At 51.5% G+C, this 20,502-nt stretch overlaps 2 protein-coding genes across 4 annotated transcripts in view; one reads left to right on the top strand and one right to left on the bottom strand.

Annotated features, from left to right (window-relative positions):
- Positions 1 to 20,502, bottom strand: part of LOC140418131 (copine-6-like) — a 581,759-nt gene that overhangs the window by 167,836 nt on the left and 393,421 nt on the right. The gene's annotated exons all lie outside the window — the stretch shown is intronic.
- Positions 1 to 20,502, top strand: part of LOC140418129 (copine-6-like) — a 111,541-nt gene that overhangs the window by 15,910 nt on the left and 75,129 nt on the right. The window contains exons 2-6 of the mRNA XM_072501542.1: positions 277 to 375; positions 3,385 to 3,471; positions 9,483 to 9,542; positions 16,441 to 16,574; positions 17,096 to 17,150. Coding sequence (XP_072357643.1) covers positions 277 to 375; positions 3,385 to 3,471; positions 9,483 to 9,542; positions 16,441 to 16,574; positions 17,096 to 17,150 — 435 coding nt within the window. The remainder of the gene's footprint in view (positions 1 to 276; positions 376 to 3,384; positions 3,472 to 9,482; positions 9,543 to 16,440; positions 16,575 to 17,095; positions 17,151 to 20,502) is intronic.

Genomic DNA, 20,502 nt, shown 5'->3' on the forward strand with positions numbered 1-20,502 from the left:
AATGCGGCACTCCCTCAGTACTGACCCTCTGACAGTGCAGCACTCCCTCAGTACTGACCCTCTGACAGTGCGGCACTCCCTCAGTACTGACCCTCTGACAGTGCGGCAGTCCCTCAATACTGGCCCTCTGACAGTGCGGCTCTCCGTCAGTACTGACCCTCTGACAGTGCGGCACTCCCCTGACAGTGCGGCACTCCCCTGACAGTGCGGCACTCCCCTGACAGTGCGGCACTCTCTCAGTACTGACCTGAATATCCTGTCATTTTTTTTCTGTAGTTTACGGTTTGGGATCACGATTCCAATGGAAAACACGATTATATCGGAGAATTCTTCACTACATTCAGCGAAATGCAGAACGCAAAGTTAGGAAGACTGGTAAGTGGAACAATATTTGAACAGTAGGAGGCCCATTCAGCCCCTCGAGCCTGTTACACACAAACAGGAGGAGGCCCATTCAGCCCCTCGAGTCTGTTACACAGGAACAGGAGGAGGCCCATTCAGCCCCCCTCCTCGAGTCTGTTACACAGGAACAGGAGGAGGCCCATTCAGCCCCCCCTCCTCGAGTCTGTTACACAGGAACAGCAGGAGGCCCATTCAGCCCCCCCTCCTCGGGTCTGTTACACAGGAACAGGAGGAGGCCCATTCAGCCCCTCGAGCCTGTTTCACACGAACAGGAGGAGGCCCATTCAGCCCCTCGAGCCTCTTACACAGGAACAGGAGGAAGCCCATTCAGCCCCCTCCTCGGGGCACTTACACAGGAACAGGAGGTGGCCCATTCAGCCCACCCTCCTCGAATCTGTTACACATGAACAGGAGGAGGCCCATTCAGCCCCCCCTCCTCGAGCCTGTTACACAGGAACAGGAGGAGGCCCATTCAGCCCCCCCTCCACGAGTCTGTAACACAGGAACAGGAGGTGGCCCATTCAGCCCCTCGAGCCTGTTACACAGGAACAAGAGGAGGCCCATTCAGCCCCCCCTCCTCGAGCCTGTTACACAGGAACAAGAGGAGGCCCATTCAGCCCCCCCTCCTCGGGCCTGTTACACAGGAACAGGAGGAGACCCATTCAGCCCCCCCTCCTCGAGTCTGTTACACAGGAACAGGAGGAGGCCCATTCAGCCCCCCCTCCTCGAGTCTGTTACACAGGAACAGGAGGAGGCCCATTCAGCCCCCTCCTCGAGTCTGTTACACAGGAACAGGAGGGGGCCCATTCAGCCCCTCGAGTCTGTTACACAGGAACAGGAGGGGACCCATTCAGCCCCTCCTCCTCGAGCCTGCTACATAGGAACAGGAGGAGGCCCATTCAGCCCCCCCCTCCTTGAGTCTGTTACACAGGAACAGGAGGAGGCCCATTCAACCCCCCCTCCTCGAGTCTGTTACACAGGAACAGGAGGTGGCCCATTCAGCCCCCCCTCCTCGAATCTGTTACACAGGAACAGGAGGAGGCCCATTCAGCCCCCCTTCCTCGAGTCTGTTACACAGGAACAGGAGGAGGCCCATTCAGTCCTCCCTCCACGAGTCTGTTACACAGGAACAGGAGGAGGCCCATTCAGCCCCTCCTCGAGTCTGTTACACAGGAACAGGAGGGGGCCCATTCAGCTCCTCGAGTCTGTTACACAGGAACAGGAGGGGACCCATTCAGCCCCTCCTCCTCGAACCTGCTACACAGGAACAGGAGGAGACCCATTCAGCCCCCCCTCCTCGGGTCTGTTACACAGGAACAGGAGGAGGCCAATTCAGCCCCTCCTCCTCGAGCCTGTTACACAGGAACAGGAGAAGGCCCATTCAGCCCCCTCCTCGAGTCTGTTACACAGGAACAGGAGGGGGCCCATTCAGCTCCTCGAGTCTGTTACACAGGAACAGGAGGGGACCCATTCAGCCCCTCCTCCTCGAACCTGCTACACAGGAACAGGAGGAGACCCATTCAGCCCCCCCTCCTCGAGTCTTTTACACAGGAACAGGAGGAGGCCCATTCAGCCCCCTCCTCGAGCCTGTTACACAGGAACAGGAGGAGGTCCATTCAGACCCTCCTCCTCGAGCCTGTTACACTGGAACAGGAGGAGGCCCATTCAGCCCCCTCCTCGAGTCTGTTACACAGGAACAGGAGGAGGCCCATTCAGCCCCCTCCTCGAGTCTGTTACACAGGAACAGGAGGAGACCCATTCAGCCCCCTCCTCGAGTCTGTTACACAGGAACAGGAGGAGGCCCATTCAGCCCCTCGAGCCTGTTACACAGGAACAGGAGAAGGCCCATTCAGCCCCCTCCTCGAGTCTGTTACACAGGAACAGGAGGGGACCCATTCAGCCCCTCGAGTCTGTTACACAGGAACAGGAGGGGACCCATTCAACCCCCCCTCCTCGAGTCTGTTACACAGGAACAGGAGGAGGCCCATTCAGCCCCTCCCCTCCTCGAGTCTGTCACACAGGAACAGGAGGAGGCCCATTCAGCCCCCCCCCCTCGAGCCTGTCACACAGGAACAGGAGGAGGCCCATTCAGCCCACCTCCTCGAGACTGTTACACAGGAACAGGAGGAGGCCCATTCGGCCCCTCAAGCCTGTTACAGAGGAACAGGAGGAGGCCCATTCAGCCCCCCTCCTCGAGTCTCTCACACAGGAACAGGAGGAGGCCCATTCAGCCCCTAGAACATGTTTAGCTTGGAACTGTGAACAGTCACCCAGTATAGCAACAGGTGGATATATTTATTCTTCGTGTCTAATAATGGATTTGTCTCTCACACTCTCTCTCCCTCTGTCTCCCTCCATCTCTCCCTGTCTCTCTCTATTTCTCTGTCTCTCTCTCTCTCTGGCTCTCCCTGTCTCTCGCTCTCTGTCTCTCTCTTTCCCGACTCTTTCTGTCTCCCTCCCTCTCTCCCTGTCCCTCTCTCTCCCTATCTCTTTCTGTCTCTCTCTCCCTCTCTCCCTGTCTCTCTCTCTGTCTCTCTCTGTGTCTCTCTCTCTCGCTGCCTCTCTTTCTCTGTCTCCCTCTCTCCCTATCTCTTTCTGTCTCCCTCCCTCTCTCCCGCTCTTTCTGTCTCCCTCCCTCTCTCCCTGTCTCTCTCTATTTCTCTGTCTCTCTCTGTCTCTCCCTGTCTCTCTCTCTCTCTCTCTGTCTCTCTCTTTCCCGACTCTTTCTGTCTCACTCCCTCTCTCCCTGTCTCTATCTCTCTCTCTCCCTATCTCTTTCTGTCTCTCTCTCACTCTCTCCCTCCCTCTCTCCCTCCCTCTCTCTCTCTGTCTCTCTCTATGTCTCTCTCTCGCTGCCTCTGTCTCTCTCTCTCTGTCTCCCTCTCTCCCTATCTCTTTCTGTCTCCCTCCCCCTCTCCCTGTCTCTTTCTCTGTCTCCATCTCTCTCGTTATTATTTTTTCTCGTTCCCTCTCTCCCTACAGCTCAGTTGGTCCTGCATCAACCCAAAATATAAGGCAAAGAAACGGAGTTACAAGAACTCTGGTACTGTGACGCTGTTAGAATGTAAGGTGAGAAACCCTTCGGCCCATTCAGGTTCTTGCTAGCCCCATGTCCCATTCCCTAATCACACAGGCGTCGGCGGATTCCCATCATTCTGGCCCAGCCGCACATCACAGTTCATTTTCAATCTACACCCCTCCCTATCTCTGTAACCTCCTCCAGCCCTACAACCCTCCCTATCTCTGTAACCTCCTCCAGCCCCTACACCCCTCCCTATCTCTGTAACCTCCTCCAGTCCCTACACCCCTCCCTATCTCTGTAACCTCCTCCAGCCCCTGCACCCCTCCCTATCTCTGTAACCTCCTCCAGCCCTACAACCCTCCCTATCTCTGTAACCTCCTCCAGCCCCCACATCCCTCCCTATCTCTGTAACCTCCTCCAGCCCCTACAAACCTCCCTATCTCTGTAACCTCCTCCAGCTCCTACAACCCTCCCTATCTCTGTAACATCCTCCAGCCCCTACAACTCTCCCTATCTCTGTAACATCCTCCAGCCCCCTACAACCCTCCCTGTCTCTGTAACCTCCTCCAGCCCCTACAACCCTCCCTATCTCTGTAACCTCCTCCAGCCCCTACAACCCTCCCTATCTCTGTAACCTCCTCCAGCTCCTACAACCCTCCCTATCTCTGTAACCTCCTCCAGTCCCTACAACCCTCCCTATCTCTGTAACCTCCTCCAACACCTACAACCCTCCCTATCTCTGTAACCTCCTCCAGCCCTACAACCCTCCCTATCTCTATAACCTCCTCCAGCCCCTACAACCCTCCCTATCTCTGTAACTTCCTCCAGCCCCTACACCCCTCCCTATCTCTGTAACCTCCTCCAACACCTACAACCCTCCCTATCTCTGTAACATCCTCCAGCCCCCTACACCCCTCCCTATCTCTGCAACATCCTCCAGCCCCCTACAACCCTCCCTGTCTCTGTAACCTCCTCCAACCCCTACACCCCTCCCTATCTCTGTAACCTCCTCCAGCCCCTACACACCTCCCTATCTCTGTAACCTACTCCAGTCCCCTGCAACCCTCCCTATTTCTGTAACCTCCACCATCCCCTACAACCCTCCCTACCTCTGTAACCTCCTCCAACCCCTACACCCCTCCCTATCTCTGTAACCTCCTCCAGCCCCTACAACCCTCCCTATCTCTGTAACCTCCTCCAGCCCCTACAACCCTCCCTATCTCTGTAACCTCCTTCAGCTCCCTACAACCCACCCTATCTCTGTAACCTCCTCCAGCCCCTACAACTCTCCCTATCTCTGTAACCTCCTCCAGCCCCTCCAACCCTCCCTATCTCTGTAACCTCCCTCAGCTCCCTACAACCCACCCTATCTCTTTAACCTCCTCCAGCCCCTACAACCCTCCCTATCTCTGTAACCTCCTCCAGCCTCTACACCCCTCCCTATCTCTGTAAACTCCTCCAGTCCCCTACAACCCTCCCTATCTCTGTAACCTCCTCCAGCCACTACAACCCTCCCTATCTCTGTAAACTCCTCCAGTCCCCTACAACCCTCCCTATCTCTGTAACATCCTCCAGTCACTACACCCCTCCCTATCTCTGTAAACTCCTCCAGTCCCCTACAACCCTCCCTGTCAATATAACATCCTCCAGTCACTACACCCCTCCCTATCTTTGTAACCTCCTCCAGCTCCCTACAAGCCTCCGTATCTCTGTAACCTTCTCCAGATCCTACAACCCTCCCTATCTCTGTAACCTCCACCAATTCCTAAAACCTCCCTATCTCTCTGTCACATTATAGCTGTCTTGTGGTGATATCATGGGCGTGTTGTCATTCACAAGCTGACCACTAGACGTCTCATTTGTATAAAAGTGAATGTTTGAGTCAGGTGACCTCAGACTGGCTGGAGGGAGCTGGAGAGAGGTTGCTTGTGCAAGTTCATGCTGTTATTAATCTGTTGTTTTGTATATAGTTGACCCACAGTTAATGTTAACAAATCCTCCATAGCTTTCGCTACAAGTGTTCTTGTAATATAAATCAGGCCATCCGACCAGGAGCATTACATGGTACCAGGAGCTGGATGGCATTAAACATTGATGGAGCCTTCCACGAGGTCCACAGAGATTTGAAGATCCGGCAGGCTGCAGGAGTTAACAACATGAAAAGTTGTTGAAGCCACCGATTCGTCTCAGATTTCTCGGTCGTGTGGACGACGAGTGGCGTGTGTTGAAACAGCAATTTAATCTGTTTCTTCCTGCGGTAAATTTAGGCGATCAATCAGATTAGCGCAAGGATGGGAATAGAGGGATACGGACGCAGGAAGTGTAGAAGATTGTAGTTTAGTCGGGCAGCATGGTCGGCACGGGCTTGGAGGGCCGAAGGGCCTGTTCCTGTGCTGTACATTTCTTTGTTCTTTGTTTCGTAGCGATGCTCCTAACAGCGGCAGGGTCCCGACGGAATTGCTGTGTTTGACTTTGCAAACGATGAAGGGGGTAAAAAGTTTGACAAAGTCATTCGAAGGTTTGAGGCCCGTTGCATCATTCGGAAGAGTGAAATCTGTGAACGTGATGCATTTAGATCACCTTTAGATCCCATACAGAAGAGTCCATCAATCATTACAGCGCTGATTTCGGGCAGCGCGGTCTAACAGTGGCTAGCACTGTGGCTTCACAGCTCCAGGGTCCCGGGTTCGATTCCCGGCTTGGGTCACTGTCTGTGCGGAGTCTGCACGCTCTCCCCGTGCGTGCGTGGGTTTCCTCCGGGTGCTCCGGTTCCCTCCCACAGTCCAAAGACGTGCAAGTCAGGTGGATTGGCCACGATCAATTGCCCCTCAGTGACCAAAAAGGTTCGGAGGGGATAGGGGGGAAGTGAGGCCTTAAGTGGGTCGGTGCTGACTCGGTGGGCCGAATGGCCTCCTTCTGCACTGTATGTTCTATGAAACGCTTCGGAAATCAGAGGCACAAAGGGACTTGGGAGTCCTTGTTCACGATTCTCTGAAGGTTAACGTGCAGGTTTAGTCGACAGTTAGGAAGGAGAATGCAATGTTCGCATTCACGTCGAGAGGGCGAGAATACAAGACCAGGGATGTGCTCCTGAGGCTGCACAAGGCTCTGGTCAGGCCCCATTTGGAGTATTGTGAGCGGTTTTGGGCCCCGTATCTAAGGAAGGATGTGCTGGCCTTGGAAAGGGTCCAGAGGAGGTTCACACGAACGATCCCTGGAATGAAGAGCTTGTCGTATGAGGAACGGTTGAGGACTCTGGGTCTGTACTCGTTGGAGTTTCGAAGGATGAGGGGGGGATCTTATTGACACTTACAGGATACGGCGAGGCCTGGATAGAGCGGACGTGGAGAGGATGTTTCCACTTGTGGGAAAAACTAGAAGCAGAGGACACCATCTCAGACTAAAGGGACGATCCTTTACAACAGAGACGAGGAGGGATTTCTTCAGCCAGAGGGTGGTGAATCTGTGGAACTCTTTGCCCCAGAAGGCTGTGGAGGCCAAATCACTGAGTGTCTCTAAGACAGAGATAGATAGGCTCTTGATCAATAAGGGGGTCAGGGGTTATGGGGAGAAGGCAGGAGAATGGGGATGAGAAAATATCAGCCATGATTGAATGACGGAGCAGACTCGATGGGCCGAGTGGCCTAATTCTGCTCCTATGTCGTATGACACTGGTGCCAAAAACCAACTGCAGAGATAGGCGATGAGGAATATCAACTAAGATGATACGAAGATTGCAGGAGTTGCGGACGGTGATGAAGATTGTCAGGGAATGCAACAGGATATAGATAGGCCTCAAAATTGGGCGGAGAAATGCGATAAAATAAATGGCATAACCATCAGGAGCAGAGACACCGAGAGGTCTGGGAGTGCAGGTCCACAGATCCTTAAAAGTGGCAGCCCAGGTGGAAATGCTGGTGGAGAGAGCGTAAGGTGTGCTTGCCTTCGTAGGACGGGGTATCGAGTATAAAAGCTCGCAAATTATGTTGCAGTTATGTAGAACGTTGGTCAGGCCACACTTGGAGTATAGTGTTCAATTCTGGTCACCGCACGACCAGAAGGATGTGGAGGCTTTAGAGAGGGTGCAGAAGAGATTTACCAGAATGTTGCCTGGTATGGAGGGCATTAGCTATGAGGAGCGGTTGAATAAACTCGGTTTGTTCTCACTGGAACGACGGAGGTTGAGGGGCGACCTGATAGAGGTCTCTAAAATTATGAGGGGCATAGACAGAGTGGATAGTCAGAGGCTTTTCCCCGGGGTAGAGGGGTCAATTACTAGGGGGCATAGGTTTAAGGTGAGAGGGGCAAGGTTTAGAGTAGATGTACGAGGCAAGTTTTTTACGCAGAGGGTAGTGGGTGCCTGGAACTCGCTACCGGAGGAGGTGGTGGAAGCAGGGACGATAGGGACATTTAAGGGGCATCTTGACAAATATATGAATAGGATGGGAATAGAGGGATACGGACCCAGGAAGTGTAGAAGATTGTAGTTTAGTCGGGCAGCATTGTCGGCACGGGCTTGGAGGGCCGAAGGGCCTGTTCCTGTGCTGTACATTTCTTTGTTCTTTGTTCTTTGTTGACGAGGAAATCGTCGCGCGCTCTTCCACAACAACGTGATGGATGGCGAATCAATGTCAGAATCAACGTCAGCTGCAGTATCAGATAGGTTCGGCAGTTCCTGAGTATGAGAATGTCGGGGACGATGTTGAAGCTACAAGTTCTGGACAACAAGGTCCAACTTTGAGGAGGTCAACCAGGGTCAGAAGAAAACCTGATCGACTCAATTTGCAGATTCGGACTATTTGTAACTATGTTCTTGCGTATAGTATAAATATCAAACAAAAAAATAAATACTATTAGACTCTCAGGCTAACAGTATCACGTAAAATATATTGATAATGTATTCATTTATTCCTTCGAAGGAAAGGGGATGTGGTGATATCGGATGTTGTAATTCATCGACTGACCACTAGGAGTGTCATTAGTATATAAGTTGTGTTGTACTTCACCGACTGACCACTAGGAGTGTCATTAGTACACATGAGAATGTTAGAGTCAGGTGACCCCTCAGACTGGCCGGAGGACGCTAGAGAGAGGTAGCTTGTACATAATCATACTGTTATTAATCTGTTTTGTATATCGTTTACCCACAGTTAATGTTAATAAGTCGTTTATAGCTTTAGCTAGCTATAAGTGTTCTTGTAATATATATCACGGCATCCGACAAGAACATTACAGGTACTGTTGACTAAACACTCTCTCTCTCTCTGTCTCTCTCTTTGTCTGTCTCTTTCTCGTTACTCTCTCTCTTTCTCAATCTGTCTCTCTCTGACTCTCTCACTCATTGGCTCTCTCTCTCTCTGTCCCTCTTTCTGTCTCCATCGATCTGGCTCCCTCTCTCACTTCATCTCTCTGTCTCTCTCTCTCTGTCTCTCTCTTGCTCTGTCTCTCCCCCTCTCCTCCGTCTCTCTCTGTCTCTCTCTCTCTCTCTCTGTCTCTCTCTCTATCTGTCTTTGTCTGTCTGTCTGTCTCTGTACATCTCTCTCTCTCTCTCTATCTCTGTCTCTCTCTCTCTGTCTTTCTCTCCCTATCTCTCTCTCTGTCTGTCGCTTCCCCTTCATCTCTCTGTCTCTGTCTCTCTGTCTCTCTCTATCCCTCTCTCACTGTCTCTCTCTCTCTCTGTTTCTCTGTCTCTTTGTCTCTCTCTCTCTCCCTCTCTCTCTGTTTCTCTCTCTCTCACTCTCTCTCTCTCTCTGTCTCTCTCTGACTCTCTCTCTCTGTCTCTCTCTCTGTCTCTCTCTCTGTCTCCCTCTCTCTCTCTCTGTCTCCCTCTCTCTCTCTCTCTCTCTCTGTCTCTCTCTCTCTCGCTCTGTCTCTCTCTCTCGCTCTGTCTCTCTCTCTCTCGCTCTGTCTCTCTCTCTCGCTCTGTCTCTGTCTCTCTCTCTGTCTCTCTCTCTGTCTCTCTCTGTCTGTCTCTCTCTCTCGGTCTCTCTGTCTCTCTCTCTCTCTCTCTCTGTCTCTCTCTCTCTGTCTCTCTCCCTCTGTCTCTCTCTCTCTTCAGGTGGAGAAAGTTCACTCCTTCCTCGATTACATCATGGGTGGTTGCCAGATTCTCTTCACGGTGAGGACCCTCTTCATTGGCTGCTGGGCACTGACGGTTGGTGAATGGCCAATCAGACGTGGGGATGGACAGTTCCCGTCTCCGTATCCCTCGGTTAGACCCACACTGGGATCACCGTGCACAGTTCCGGTCTCCGTATCCCTCGGTTAGACCACACTGGGAGCACCGTGCACAGTTCCGGTCTCCGTATCCCTCGGTTAGACCACACTGGGAGCACCGTGCACAGTTCCGGTCTCCGTATCCCTCGGTTAGACCACACTGGGAGCACTGTGCACAGTTCCGGTCTCCGTATCGCTCGGTTAGACCACACTGGGAGCACCGTGCACAGTTCCGGTCTCCGTATCCCTCGGTTAGACCACACTGGGAGCACTGTGCACAGTTCCGGTCTCCGTATCCCTCAGTTAGACCACACTGGGAGCGCTGTGCACAGTTCCGGTCACCGCATCCCTCGGTTAGACCACACTGGGAGCACTGTGCACAGTTCCGGTCTCCCTATCCCTCGGTTAGACCACACTGGGAGCACGGTGCACAGTTCCGGTCTCTGTATCCCTCGGTTAGACCCCCACTGGGAGCACCGTGCACAGTCCCGGTCTCCGTATCCCTCGGTTAGACCACACTGGGAGCACCGTGCACAGTTCCGGTCTCCGTATCCCTCGGTTAGACCAACACTGGAAGCACGGTGCACAGTTCCGGTCTCCGTATCCCTCGGTTAGACCAAACTGGGAGCACTGTGCACAGTTCCGGTCTCCGTATCCCTCGGTTAGACCCACACTGGGAGCACTGTGCACAGTTCCGGTCTCCGTATCCCTCGGTTAGACCACACTGGGAGCACTGTGCACAGTTCCGGTCTCCATATCCCTCGGTTAGACCACACTGGGAGCACTGTGCACAGTTCCGGTCTCCATATCCCTCGGTTAGACCACACTGGGAGCACTGTGCACAGTTCCGGTCACCGTATCCCTCGGTTAGACCACACTGGGAGCACTGTGCACAGTTCTGGTCTCCATATCCCTCGGTTAGACCACACTGGGAGCACTGTGCACAGTTCCGGTCTCTGTATCCCTCTGTTAGACCACACTTAGAGCACGGTGCACAGTTCCGGTCTCCGTATCCCTCGGTTAGACCACACTGGGAGCACTGTGCACAGTTCCGGTCTCCGTATTCCTCTGTTAGACCACACTGGGAGCACTGTGCACAGTACCGGTCTCCGTATCCCTCTGTTAGACCACACTGGGAGCACTGTGCACAGTTCCGGTCTCCGTATCCCTCTGTTAGACCACACTGGGAGCGCTGTGCACAGTTCCGGTCTCCGTATCCCTCGGTTAGACCACACTGGGAGCACTGTGCACAGTTCCGGTCTCCCTATCCCTCGGTTAGACCACACTGGGAGCACTGTGCACAGTTCCGGTCTCTGTATCCCTCAGTTAGACCACACTGGGAGCACTGTGCACAGTTCCAGTCTCCGTATCCCTCGGTTAGACCACACTGGGAGCACCGTGCACAGTTCCGGTCTCCGTATCCCTCGGTTAGACCCACACTGGGAGCACGGTGCACAGTTCCGGTCTCCGTATCCCTCGGTTAGACCAAACTGGGAGCACTGTGCACAGTTCCGGTCTCCGTATCCCTCGGTTAGACCCACACTGGGAGCACTGTGCACAGTTCCGGTCTCCGTATCCCTCGGTTAGACCACACTGGGAGCACTGTGCACAGTTCCGGTCTCCATATCCCTCGGTTAGACCACACTGGGAGCACTGTGCACAGTTCTGGTCTCCATATCCCTCGGTTAGACCACACTGGGAGCACTGTGCACAGTTCCGGTCTCCATATCCCTCGGTTAGACCAGACTGGGAGCACTGTGCACAGTTCCGGTCACCGTATCCCTCGGTTAGACCACACTGGGAGCACTGTGCACAGTTCTGGTCTCCATATCCCTCGGTTAGACCACACTGGGAGCACTGTGCACAGTTCCGGTCTCCGTATCCCTCTGTTAGACCACACTTAGAGCACGGTGCACAGTTCCGGTCTCCGTATCCCTCGGTTAGACCACACTGGGAGCACTGTGCACAGTTCCGGTCTCCGTATCCCTCTGTTAGACCACACTGGGAGCACTGTGCACAGTACCGGTCTCCGTATCCCTCTGTTAGACCACACTGGGAGCACTGTGCACAGTTCCGGTCTCCGTATCCCTCTGTTAGACCACACTGGGAGCGCTGTGCACAGTTCCGGTCTCTGTATCCCTCGGTTAGACCACACTGGGAGCACTGTGCACAGTTCCGGTCTCCCTATCCCTCGGTTAGACCACACTGGGAGCACTGTGCACAGTTCCGGTCTCTGTATCTCTCGGTTAGACCACACTGGGAGCACTGTGCACAGTTCCGGTCTCCGTATCCCTCGGTTAGACCACACTGGGAGCACTGTGCGCAGTTCCGGTCTCCCTATCCCTCGGTTAGACCACACTGGGAGCACTGTGCACAGTTCCGGTCTCTGTATCCCTCGGTTAGACCACACTGGGAGCACTGTGCACAGTTCCGGTCTCCCCATCCCTCGGTTAGACCACACTGGGAGCACTGTGCACAGTTCCGGTCTCCGTATCCCTCGGTTAGACCACACTGGGAGCACTGTGCACAGTTCCGGTCTCCGTATCCCTCGGTTAGACCACACTGGGAGCACTGTGCACAGTTCCGGTCTCCGTATCCCTCGGTTAGACCACACTGGGAGCACTGTGCACAGTTCTGGTCTCCGTATCCCTCGGTTAGACCACACTGGGAGCACCGTGCACAGTTCCGGTCTCCGTATCCCTCGGTTAGACCACACTGGGAGCACTGTGCACAGTTCCGGTCTCCGTATCCCTCGGTTAGACCACACTGGGAGCACCGTGCACAGTTCCGGTCTCCGTATCCCTCGGTTAGACCAAACTGGGAGCATCGTGCACAGTTCCGGTCTCCGTATCCCTCGGTTAGACCACACTGGGAGCACTGTGCACAGTTCCCGTCTCCGTATCCCTCGGTTAGACCACACTGTGAGCACTGTGCGCAGTTCCGGTCTCCGTATCCCTCGGTTAGACCCACAGTGGGAGCACTGTGCATTTTTCTGGTCTCTGTATCCCTCGGTTAGATCACACTGGAAGCACTGTGCACAGTTCCGGTCTCCGTATCCCACGGTTAGACCACACTGGGAGCACCGTGCACAGTTCCGGTCTCCGTATCCCTCGGTTAGACCACACTGGGAGCACCGTGCACAGTTCCGGTCTCCGTATCCCTCGGTTAGACCCCACTGGGAGCACCGTGCACAGTTCCGGTCTCCGTATCCCTCGGTTAGACCACACTGGGAGCACCGTGCACAGTTCCGGTCTCCGTATCCCTCGGTTAGACCACACTGGGAGCACTGTGCACAGTTCCGGTCTCCGTATCCCTCGGTTAGATCCACACTGGGAACACTGTGCACAGTTCCGGCCTCCGTATCCTTCGGTTAGACCACACCGGGAGCACTGTGCACAGTTCCGGTCTCCGTATCCCGTGGTTAGACGACACTGGGAGCACCGTGCACAGTTCCGGACTCCATATCCCTCGGTTAGACCACACTGGGAGCACCGTGCAGAGTTCCGGTCTCCGTATCTCTCGGTTAGACCACACTGGGTGCACTGTGCACAGTTCCGGTCTCCGTATCCCTCGGTTAGTCCACACTGGGAGCACCGTGCACTGTTCCGGTCTCTGTATCCCTCGGTTAGACCACACTGGGAGCACCGTGCACAGTTCCGGTCTCCCTATCCCTCGGTTAGACCACACTGGGAGCACTGTGCAGAGTTCCGGTCTCAGTATCCCTCGGTTAGACCACACAGGGAGCACCGTGCTCAGTTGAGGTGGCCTATCTACAATTTGTCACTTTGAGACCGGAATTATATGCAATTAGCAATTCATATCAAATTAAACAGGAAATGTTCCAATATGCAATTGGTCTCTAAGTGACCCTCGGAACGCCAATGCCCATTTATTTTTAAATTTGCATCACAGCCCGGTATGGCAGCTGCTCGGTCCAAGACCGCAAGAAACGTCAGAGTGTCGTGAACACCGACCTGTCCCATCACACGAACCCGCCTCCCCTCCATTGACTCCATCTACACCTCCCGCTGCCTGGGGAAAGCGGGCAGCATAATCAAAGACCCCTCCCACCCGGCCTACTCACTCTTCCAACTTCTTCCATTGGGCAGGAGATACAGAAGTCTGGGAACACGCACAAACAGACTCAAAAACAGCTTCTTCCCACTGTCACCAGACTCCTAAATGACCCTCTTATGGACTGACCTCATTAACACTACACCCCTAAAGAACAAAGAGAACAAAGGAAAATGACAGCACAGGAACAGGCCCTTCGGCCCTCCCAGCCTGCGCCGATCCAGATACTTTATCTAAACCTGTCGCCTATTTTCCCAGGATCTACTTCCCTCTGTTCCCTGCCCGTTCATATATCTGTCTAGATACCTCTTAAATGATGCTATCGTGCCCGCCTCTACCACCTCCGCTGGCAAAGCGTTCCAGGCACCCACCACCCTCTGCGTAAAAAACTTTCCACACACATCTCCCTTAAACTTTCCCCCTCTCACCTTGAAATCGTGACCCCTTGTAATTGACACCCCCACTCTTGGAAAAATCTTGTTGCTATCCACCCTGTCCATACCTCTCAATTTTGTAGACCTCAATCAGGTTCCCCTTCAACCTCCGTCTTTCCAACGAAAACAATCCTAATCTACTCAACCTCTCTTCATAGCTAGCACCCTCCATACCAGGCAACATCCTGGTGAACCTCCTCTGCACCCTCTCTAAAGCATCCACATCCTTCTGGTAATGTGGCGACCAGAACTGCACGCAGTATTCCAAATGTGGCCTAACCAAAGTCCTATACAACTGTAACATGACCCGCCGACTCTTGTACTCAATACCCCGTCCGATGAAGGCAAGCATGCCCTATGCCTTCTTGACCACTCTATCGACCTGCGTTACCACCTTCAGGGTACAATGGACCTGAACTCCCAGATCTCTCTGTACATCAATTTTCCCCAGGACTCTTCCACTGACCGTATAGTCCGCTCTTGAATTAGATCTTCCAAAATGCATCACCTCGCATTTGCCTGGATTGAACTCCATCTGCCATTTCTCTGCCCAACTCTCCAATCTATCTATATTCTGCTGTATTCTCTGACAGTCTTACATAAGAACTAGGAGCAGGAGTAGCCCATCTGGCCCCTCGAGCCTGCTCCCACCATTCAATGAGATCATGGCTGATCTTTTGTGGACTCAGCTCCACTTTCCGGCCCGAACACCATAACCCTTAATCCCTTTATTCTTCAAAAAACTATCTTTATCTTAAAAACATTTAGTGAAGGAGCCTCTACTGCTTCACTGGGCAAGGAATTCCATAGATTCACAACCCTTTGGGTGAAGAAGTTCCTCCTAAACTCAGTCCTAAATCTACTACCCCTTATTTTGAGGCTGTGCCCCCTAGTTCTGCTTTCACCCGCCAGTGGAAACAACCTGCCCGCATCTATCCTATCTATTCCCTTCATAATCTTATATGTTTCTATAAGATCCCCCCCCCTCATCCTTCTAAATTCCAACGAGTACAGTCCCAGTCTACTCAACCTCTCCTCGTAATCCAACCCCTTCAGCTCTGGGGTTAACCTAGTGAATCTCCTCTGCACACCCTCCAGTGCCAGTACGTCCTTTCTCAAGTAAGGAGACCAAAACTGAACACAATACTCCAGGTGTGGCCTCACTAACACCTTATACAATTGCAGCAGAACCTCCCTAGTCTTAAACTCCGTCTCTCGAGCAATGAAGGACAAAATTCCATTCGCCTTCTTAATCACCTGTTGCACCTGTAAACCAACTTTTTGCGACTCATGCACTAGCACACCCAGGTCTCTCTGCACAGCAGCATGTTTTAATATTTTATCATTTAAATAATAATCCCTTTTGCTGTTATTCCTCGCTTCTGCTCCTCGCTATCTGCTCCTCCACCAATCTTAGTGTCATCTGCAAACGTGCTAATCAGACCCCTGTATGCTTCATCCGATGCCGGTGCTTATGTAGTCACATTGTATATGTTGTGTTGCCCTATTATGTATTTTCTTTTATTCCCTTTTCTTCCCATGTCCTTAATGATTTGTTGAGCTGCTCGCAGAAAAATACTTTTCACTGTACCTCGGTACACGTGACAATAAACAAATCCAATCTAATCTATCCCAAGGCTACCAGAGAGGTAAAGGCCAGGAGATTGACTTCTCTCACCTCCTGGACTCCCGGGTTTTCCGACGCTCCGAAAACACTGCCAATTCAGAACACGGGACCATTTTACCCTCGGCATCTCAGACGTCACATCAGCGAATCTCCGCCAGAATCCCCCCAGCTTTGGATAGGCCCAAAACATGTGGAGATGGTTCACGGGTCCCTCCCCAGCGCACTGCCCACACCTAACCCCTACTCCCTCAAACACCTGCTCATTCTGGCCACCGTCTGCCCTGTGGATTACTTTAAACTGAATGAGGATAAGCCTAAAGCACGAGGCGGGTGCTCCTCCCATAACCCAGCCTCCAGCACCCTCCCCAGCCCTTCTTCCCACTTCCGCTTAACTTCTCCTACCTGGGAGCCCCGGAATTAATATTTACAATTAGTCTCTGACTGACCCGAGGATTTCACAATTTGCAATTGGTCTCTAAGTGACCCAAATTTTAGCCTCTTCACAATTAGCTTTGAAGTGACCCTCGGATTTCAACACGGCTAATCAGTCTTTGAGGGTGCGCTCGATTTTAGGCAACATCCAATTCTTCCCGAAGCCACTGGGAAATTTTTGGATCGGCAATTGCTCTCTCAGTGACCCCAGTCCTCCTCGGCCTTGCCTCTAGGTCGCCATCGACTTCACGGCTTCGAACGGGGACCCCAGGAACAGCCAATCGCTGCACTTCATCAATCACAGCCAACCGAATGAGTACCTGAAGGCGTTGACGGCGGTCGGAGAGATTTGCCAGGACTACGACAGGTAAAGGGCAGCATGGTAGCATAGTGGTTAGCACAATTGCTTCACAACTCCAGGGTCCCAGGCTCGATTCTGGCTTGTGTCACTGTCTGTGCGGAGTCTGCACGTTCTCCCCGTGTCTGCGTGGGTTTCCGCCGGTTGCTCCGGTTTCCTCCCACAGTCCAAAGATGTGCGGGTTAGGTGGGTTGGCCATGCTAAATTGCCCTTAGTGTCCAAAAATTGCCCTTAGTGTTGGGTGGAGTTACTGGGTTATGGGGATGGGGTGGGGGTGTGGGCTTGGGTACGGTGCTCTTTCCAAGAGCCGGTGCAGACTTGATGGGCCGAATGGCCTCTTTCTGTACTGTAAATTCTATGATTCTATGATTCTATAAAGGGGTAAATGGTGGTGGGTGGGTGGGGAGTGGGGGGGGCGGTGGGGGGAGGTGCAGTCAGGTCGACGGCCAGGGTCACGTTCGACTCTGGGCGGGAAAACCCCCACACACGGATCATGGTTAACAATGGTAACAATGGCATTTCTCTTACAGCGACAAGAAATTTCCTGCGTACGGTTTCGGAGCAAGGGTACCACCGGACTATGAGGTGAGAGATGTCAACAATGTTAGAGTTACAGACTGGAATCTAAACGAGGGGTTTATATAGAGAATAACAGATACCCGGGAGTGAGTTACAGACTGGAATCTAATCGAGGGGTTCGGGATGGTTTATATATAGAATAACAGATACCCGGGAGTGGGTTGCAGACTGGAATCTAATCGAGTGGTTCGGGGTGGATTATATACAGAATAACAGATATCCGGGAGTGAGGTACAGACTGGAATCTAATCGAGGGGTTTGGGGTGGTGTATATAGAGAATAACAGATACCCGGGAGTGAGTTACAGACTGGAATCGAATCGAGGGGTTCAGGGTGGTTTATATATAGAATAACAGATACCCGGGAGTGAGTTACAGACTGGAATCGAATCGAGGGGTTCAGGGTGGTTTATATATAGAATAACAGATACCCGGGAGTGAGTTACAGACTGGAATCTAATCGAGGAGTTTGGGGTGGTTTATATGTAGAATAACAGATACCCGGGAGTGGGTTGCAGACTGGAATCTAATCGAGTGGTTCGGGGTGGATTATATTCAGAATAACAGATACCCGGGAGTGAGTTACAGACTGGAATCTAATCGAGGGGTTCGGGGTGGTTTATATGTAGAATAACAGATACCCGGGAGTGAGTTACAGACTGGAATCTAATCGAGGGTTTCGGAGTGGTTTATTTCGAGAATAACAGATACCCGGGAGTGAGTCACAGACTGGAATCCAATCGAGGGGTTCGGGGTGGTTTATATATAGAGTAACAGATACCCGGGAGTGAGTTACAGACTGGAATCTAATCGAGGGGTTCAGGGTTGTTTATATATAGAATAACAGATACCCGGGAGTGAGATACAGACTGGAATCTAATCGAGGGGTTTGGGGTGGTTTATATATAGAATAACGGATACCCGGGAGTGAGTTACAAACTGGAATCTAATCGAGGTGTTCGGGGTGGTTTATTTCGAGAATAACAGATACCCGGGAGTGAGTTACAGACTGGAATCTAATCGAGGGGTTCAGGGTGGTTTATATATAGAATAACAGATACCCGGGAGTGAGTTACAGACTGGAATCTAATCGAGGGGTTCGGGGTGGTTTATATATAGAATAACAGATACCCGGGAGTGAGTTACAGACTGGAATCTAATCGAGGGGTTCGGGGTGGTTTATATATAGAATAACAGATACCCGGGAGTGAGTTACAGACTGGAATCTAATCGAGGAGTTCGGCGAGGTTTATATATAGAATAACAGATACCCGGTAGTGAGTTACAGACTGGAATCTAATCGAGGGGTTCGGGGTGGTTTATATATAGAATAACAGATACCCGGGATCAGTTAAATACTGGAATCTAATCGAGGTGTTCAGAGTGGTTTATATAGAGAATAACAGATACGCGGGAGTGACTTACGGACTGGAATATAATCGAAAGGTTCGGGGTGGTTTATAGATAGAATAACAGATACCCGGGAGAGAGTTGTAAACTGGAATCTAATCGAGGGGTTTGGGATGGTTTATATATAGAATAACAGATACCCGGGAGTGAGTTACAGACTGGAATCTAATCGGGGGGTTCAGGGTGGTTTATTTCTAGAATAACAGATACCCGGGGGTGAGTTACAGACTGGAATCAAATCGAGGGGTTCGGGGTGGTTTATATAGAGAATAACAGATATCCGGGAGTGAGTTACAGACTGGAATCTAATCGAGGGGTTCGGGTGGTTTATATATAGAATAACAGATACCCAGGAGTGAGTTACAGACTAATATCTAATCGAGGGGTTTGGGGTGGTTTATACATAGAATAACAGATACCCGGGAGTGAGTTACAGACTGGAATCTAATCGAGGGGTTCCGGGTGGTTTATATAAAGAATAACAGATACCCGGGAGTGAGTTTCAGACTGGAATCTAATCGAGGGGTTCAGGCTGGTTTATATATAGAATAACAGATACCCGGGAGTGAGTTACAGACTGGAATCTAATCGAGGGGTCCGGGGTGGTTTATATATAGAATAACAGATACCCGGGAACAGTTAAATACTGGAATCTAATCGAGGTGTTCAGAGTGGTTTATATAGAGAATAACAGATACGCGGGAGTGACTTACGGACTGGAATATAATCGAAAGGTTCGGGGTGGTTTATAGATAGAATAACAGATACCCGGGAGAGAGTTGGAAAATGGAATCTAATCGAGGGGTTTGGGATGGTTTATATATAGAATAACAGATACCAGGAGTGAGTTACAGACTGGAATCTAATCGAGGGGTTCGGGGTGGTTTATATATAGAATAACAGATATCCGGTAGTGAGTTACAGACTGGAATCTAATCGAGGGGTTCGGGGTGGTTTATATGTAGAATAACAGATACCCGGGAGTGAGTTACAGACTGGAATCTAATCGAGGGGTTCGGGGTGGTTTATATGTAGAATAACAGATACCCGGGAGTGAGTTACAGACTGGAATCTAATCGAGGGGTTCGGGGTGGTTTATATATAGAATAACAGATACCCGGTAGTGAGTTACAGACTGGAATCTAATCGAGGGGTTCGGGGTGGTTTATATATAGAATAACAGATACCCGGGAGTGAGTTACAGGCTGGAATCTAATCGAGGTGTTCAGACTGGTTTATATAGAGAATAACAGATACGCGGGAGTGACTTACGGACTGGAATATAATCGAGGGGTTTGGGGTGGTTTATACATAGAATAACAGATACCCGGGAGTGAGTTACAGACTGGAATCTAATCGAGGGGTTTGGGGTGCTTTATATATAGAATAACAGATACCCGGTAGTGAGTTACAGACTGGAATCTAATCGAGGAGTTCACGGTGGTTTATATAGAGAATAACAGATTCCCGGGAGTGAGTTACAGACTGGAATCTAATCGAGGGGTCCGGGGTGGTTTATATATAGAATAACAGATACCCGGGAACAGTTAAATACTGGAATCTAATCGAGGGGTTCGAGGTGGTTTATATATAGAATAACAGATACTCGGGAGTGAGTCACAGACTGGAATCTAATCGAGGGGTTCTGGGTGGTTAATATAAAGAATAACAGATACCCGGGAGTGAGTTACAGACTGGAATCTAATCGAGGGGTTCGGGGTGGTTTATTTATAGAATAACAGATACCCGGGAGTGAGTTACAGACTGGAATCTAATCGAGGGGTTCGGGGTGGTTTATATATAGAATAACAGACACCCGGGAGTGAGTTACAGACTGGAATCTAATCGAGGTGTTCAGGGTGGTTTATATAGAATAACAGATATCCGGGAGTGAGTTACAGACTGGAATCTAATCGAGGGGTTCCGGGTGGTTTATATATAGAATAACA

This window comes from Scyliorhinus torazame, chromosome 5, assembly GCF_047496885.1.
Source record: "Scyliorhinus torazame isolate Kashiwa2021f chromosome 5, sScyTor2.1, whole genome shotgun sequence".
NCBI classification, from domain to species: domain Eukaryota; kingdom Metazoa; phylum Chordata; class Chondrichthyes; order Carcharhiniformes; family Scyliorhinidae; genus Scyliorhinus; species Scyliorhinus torazame.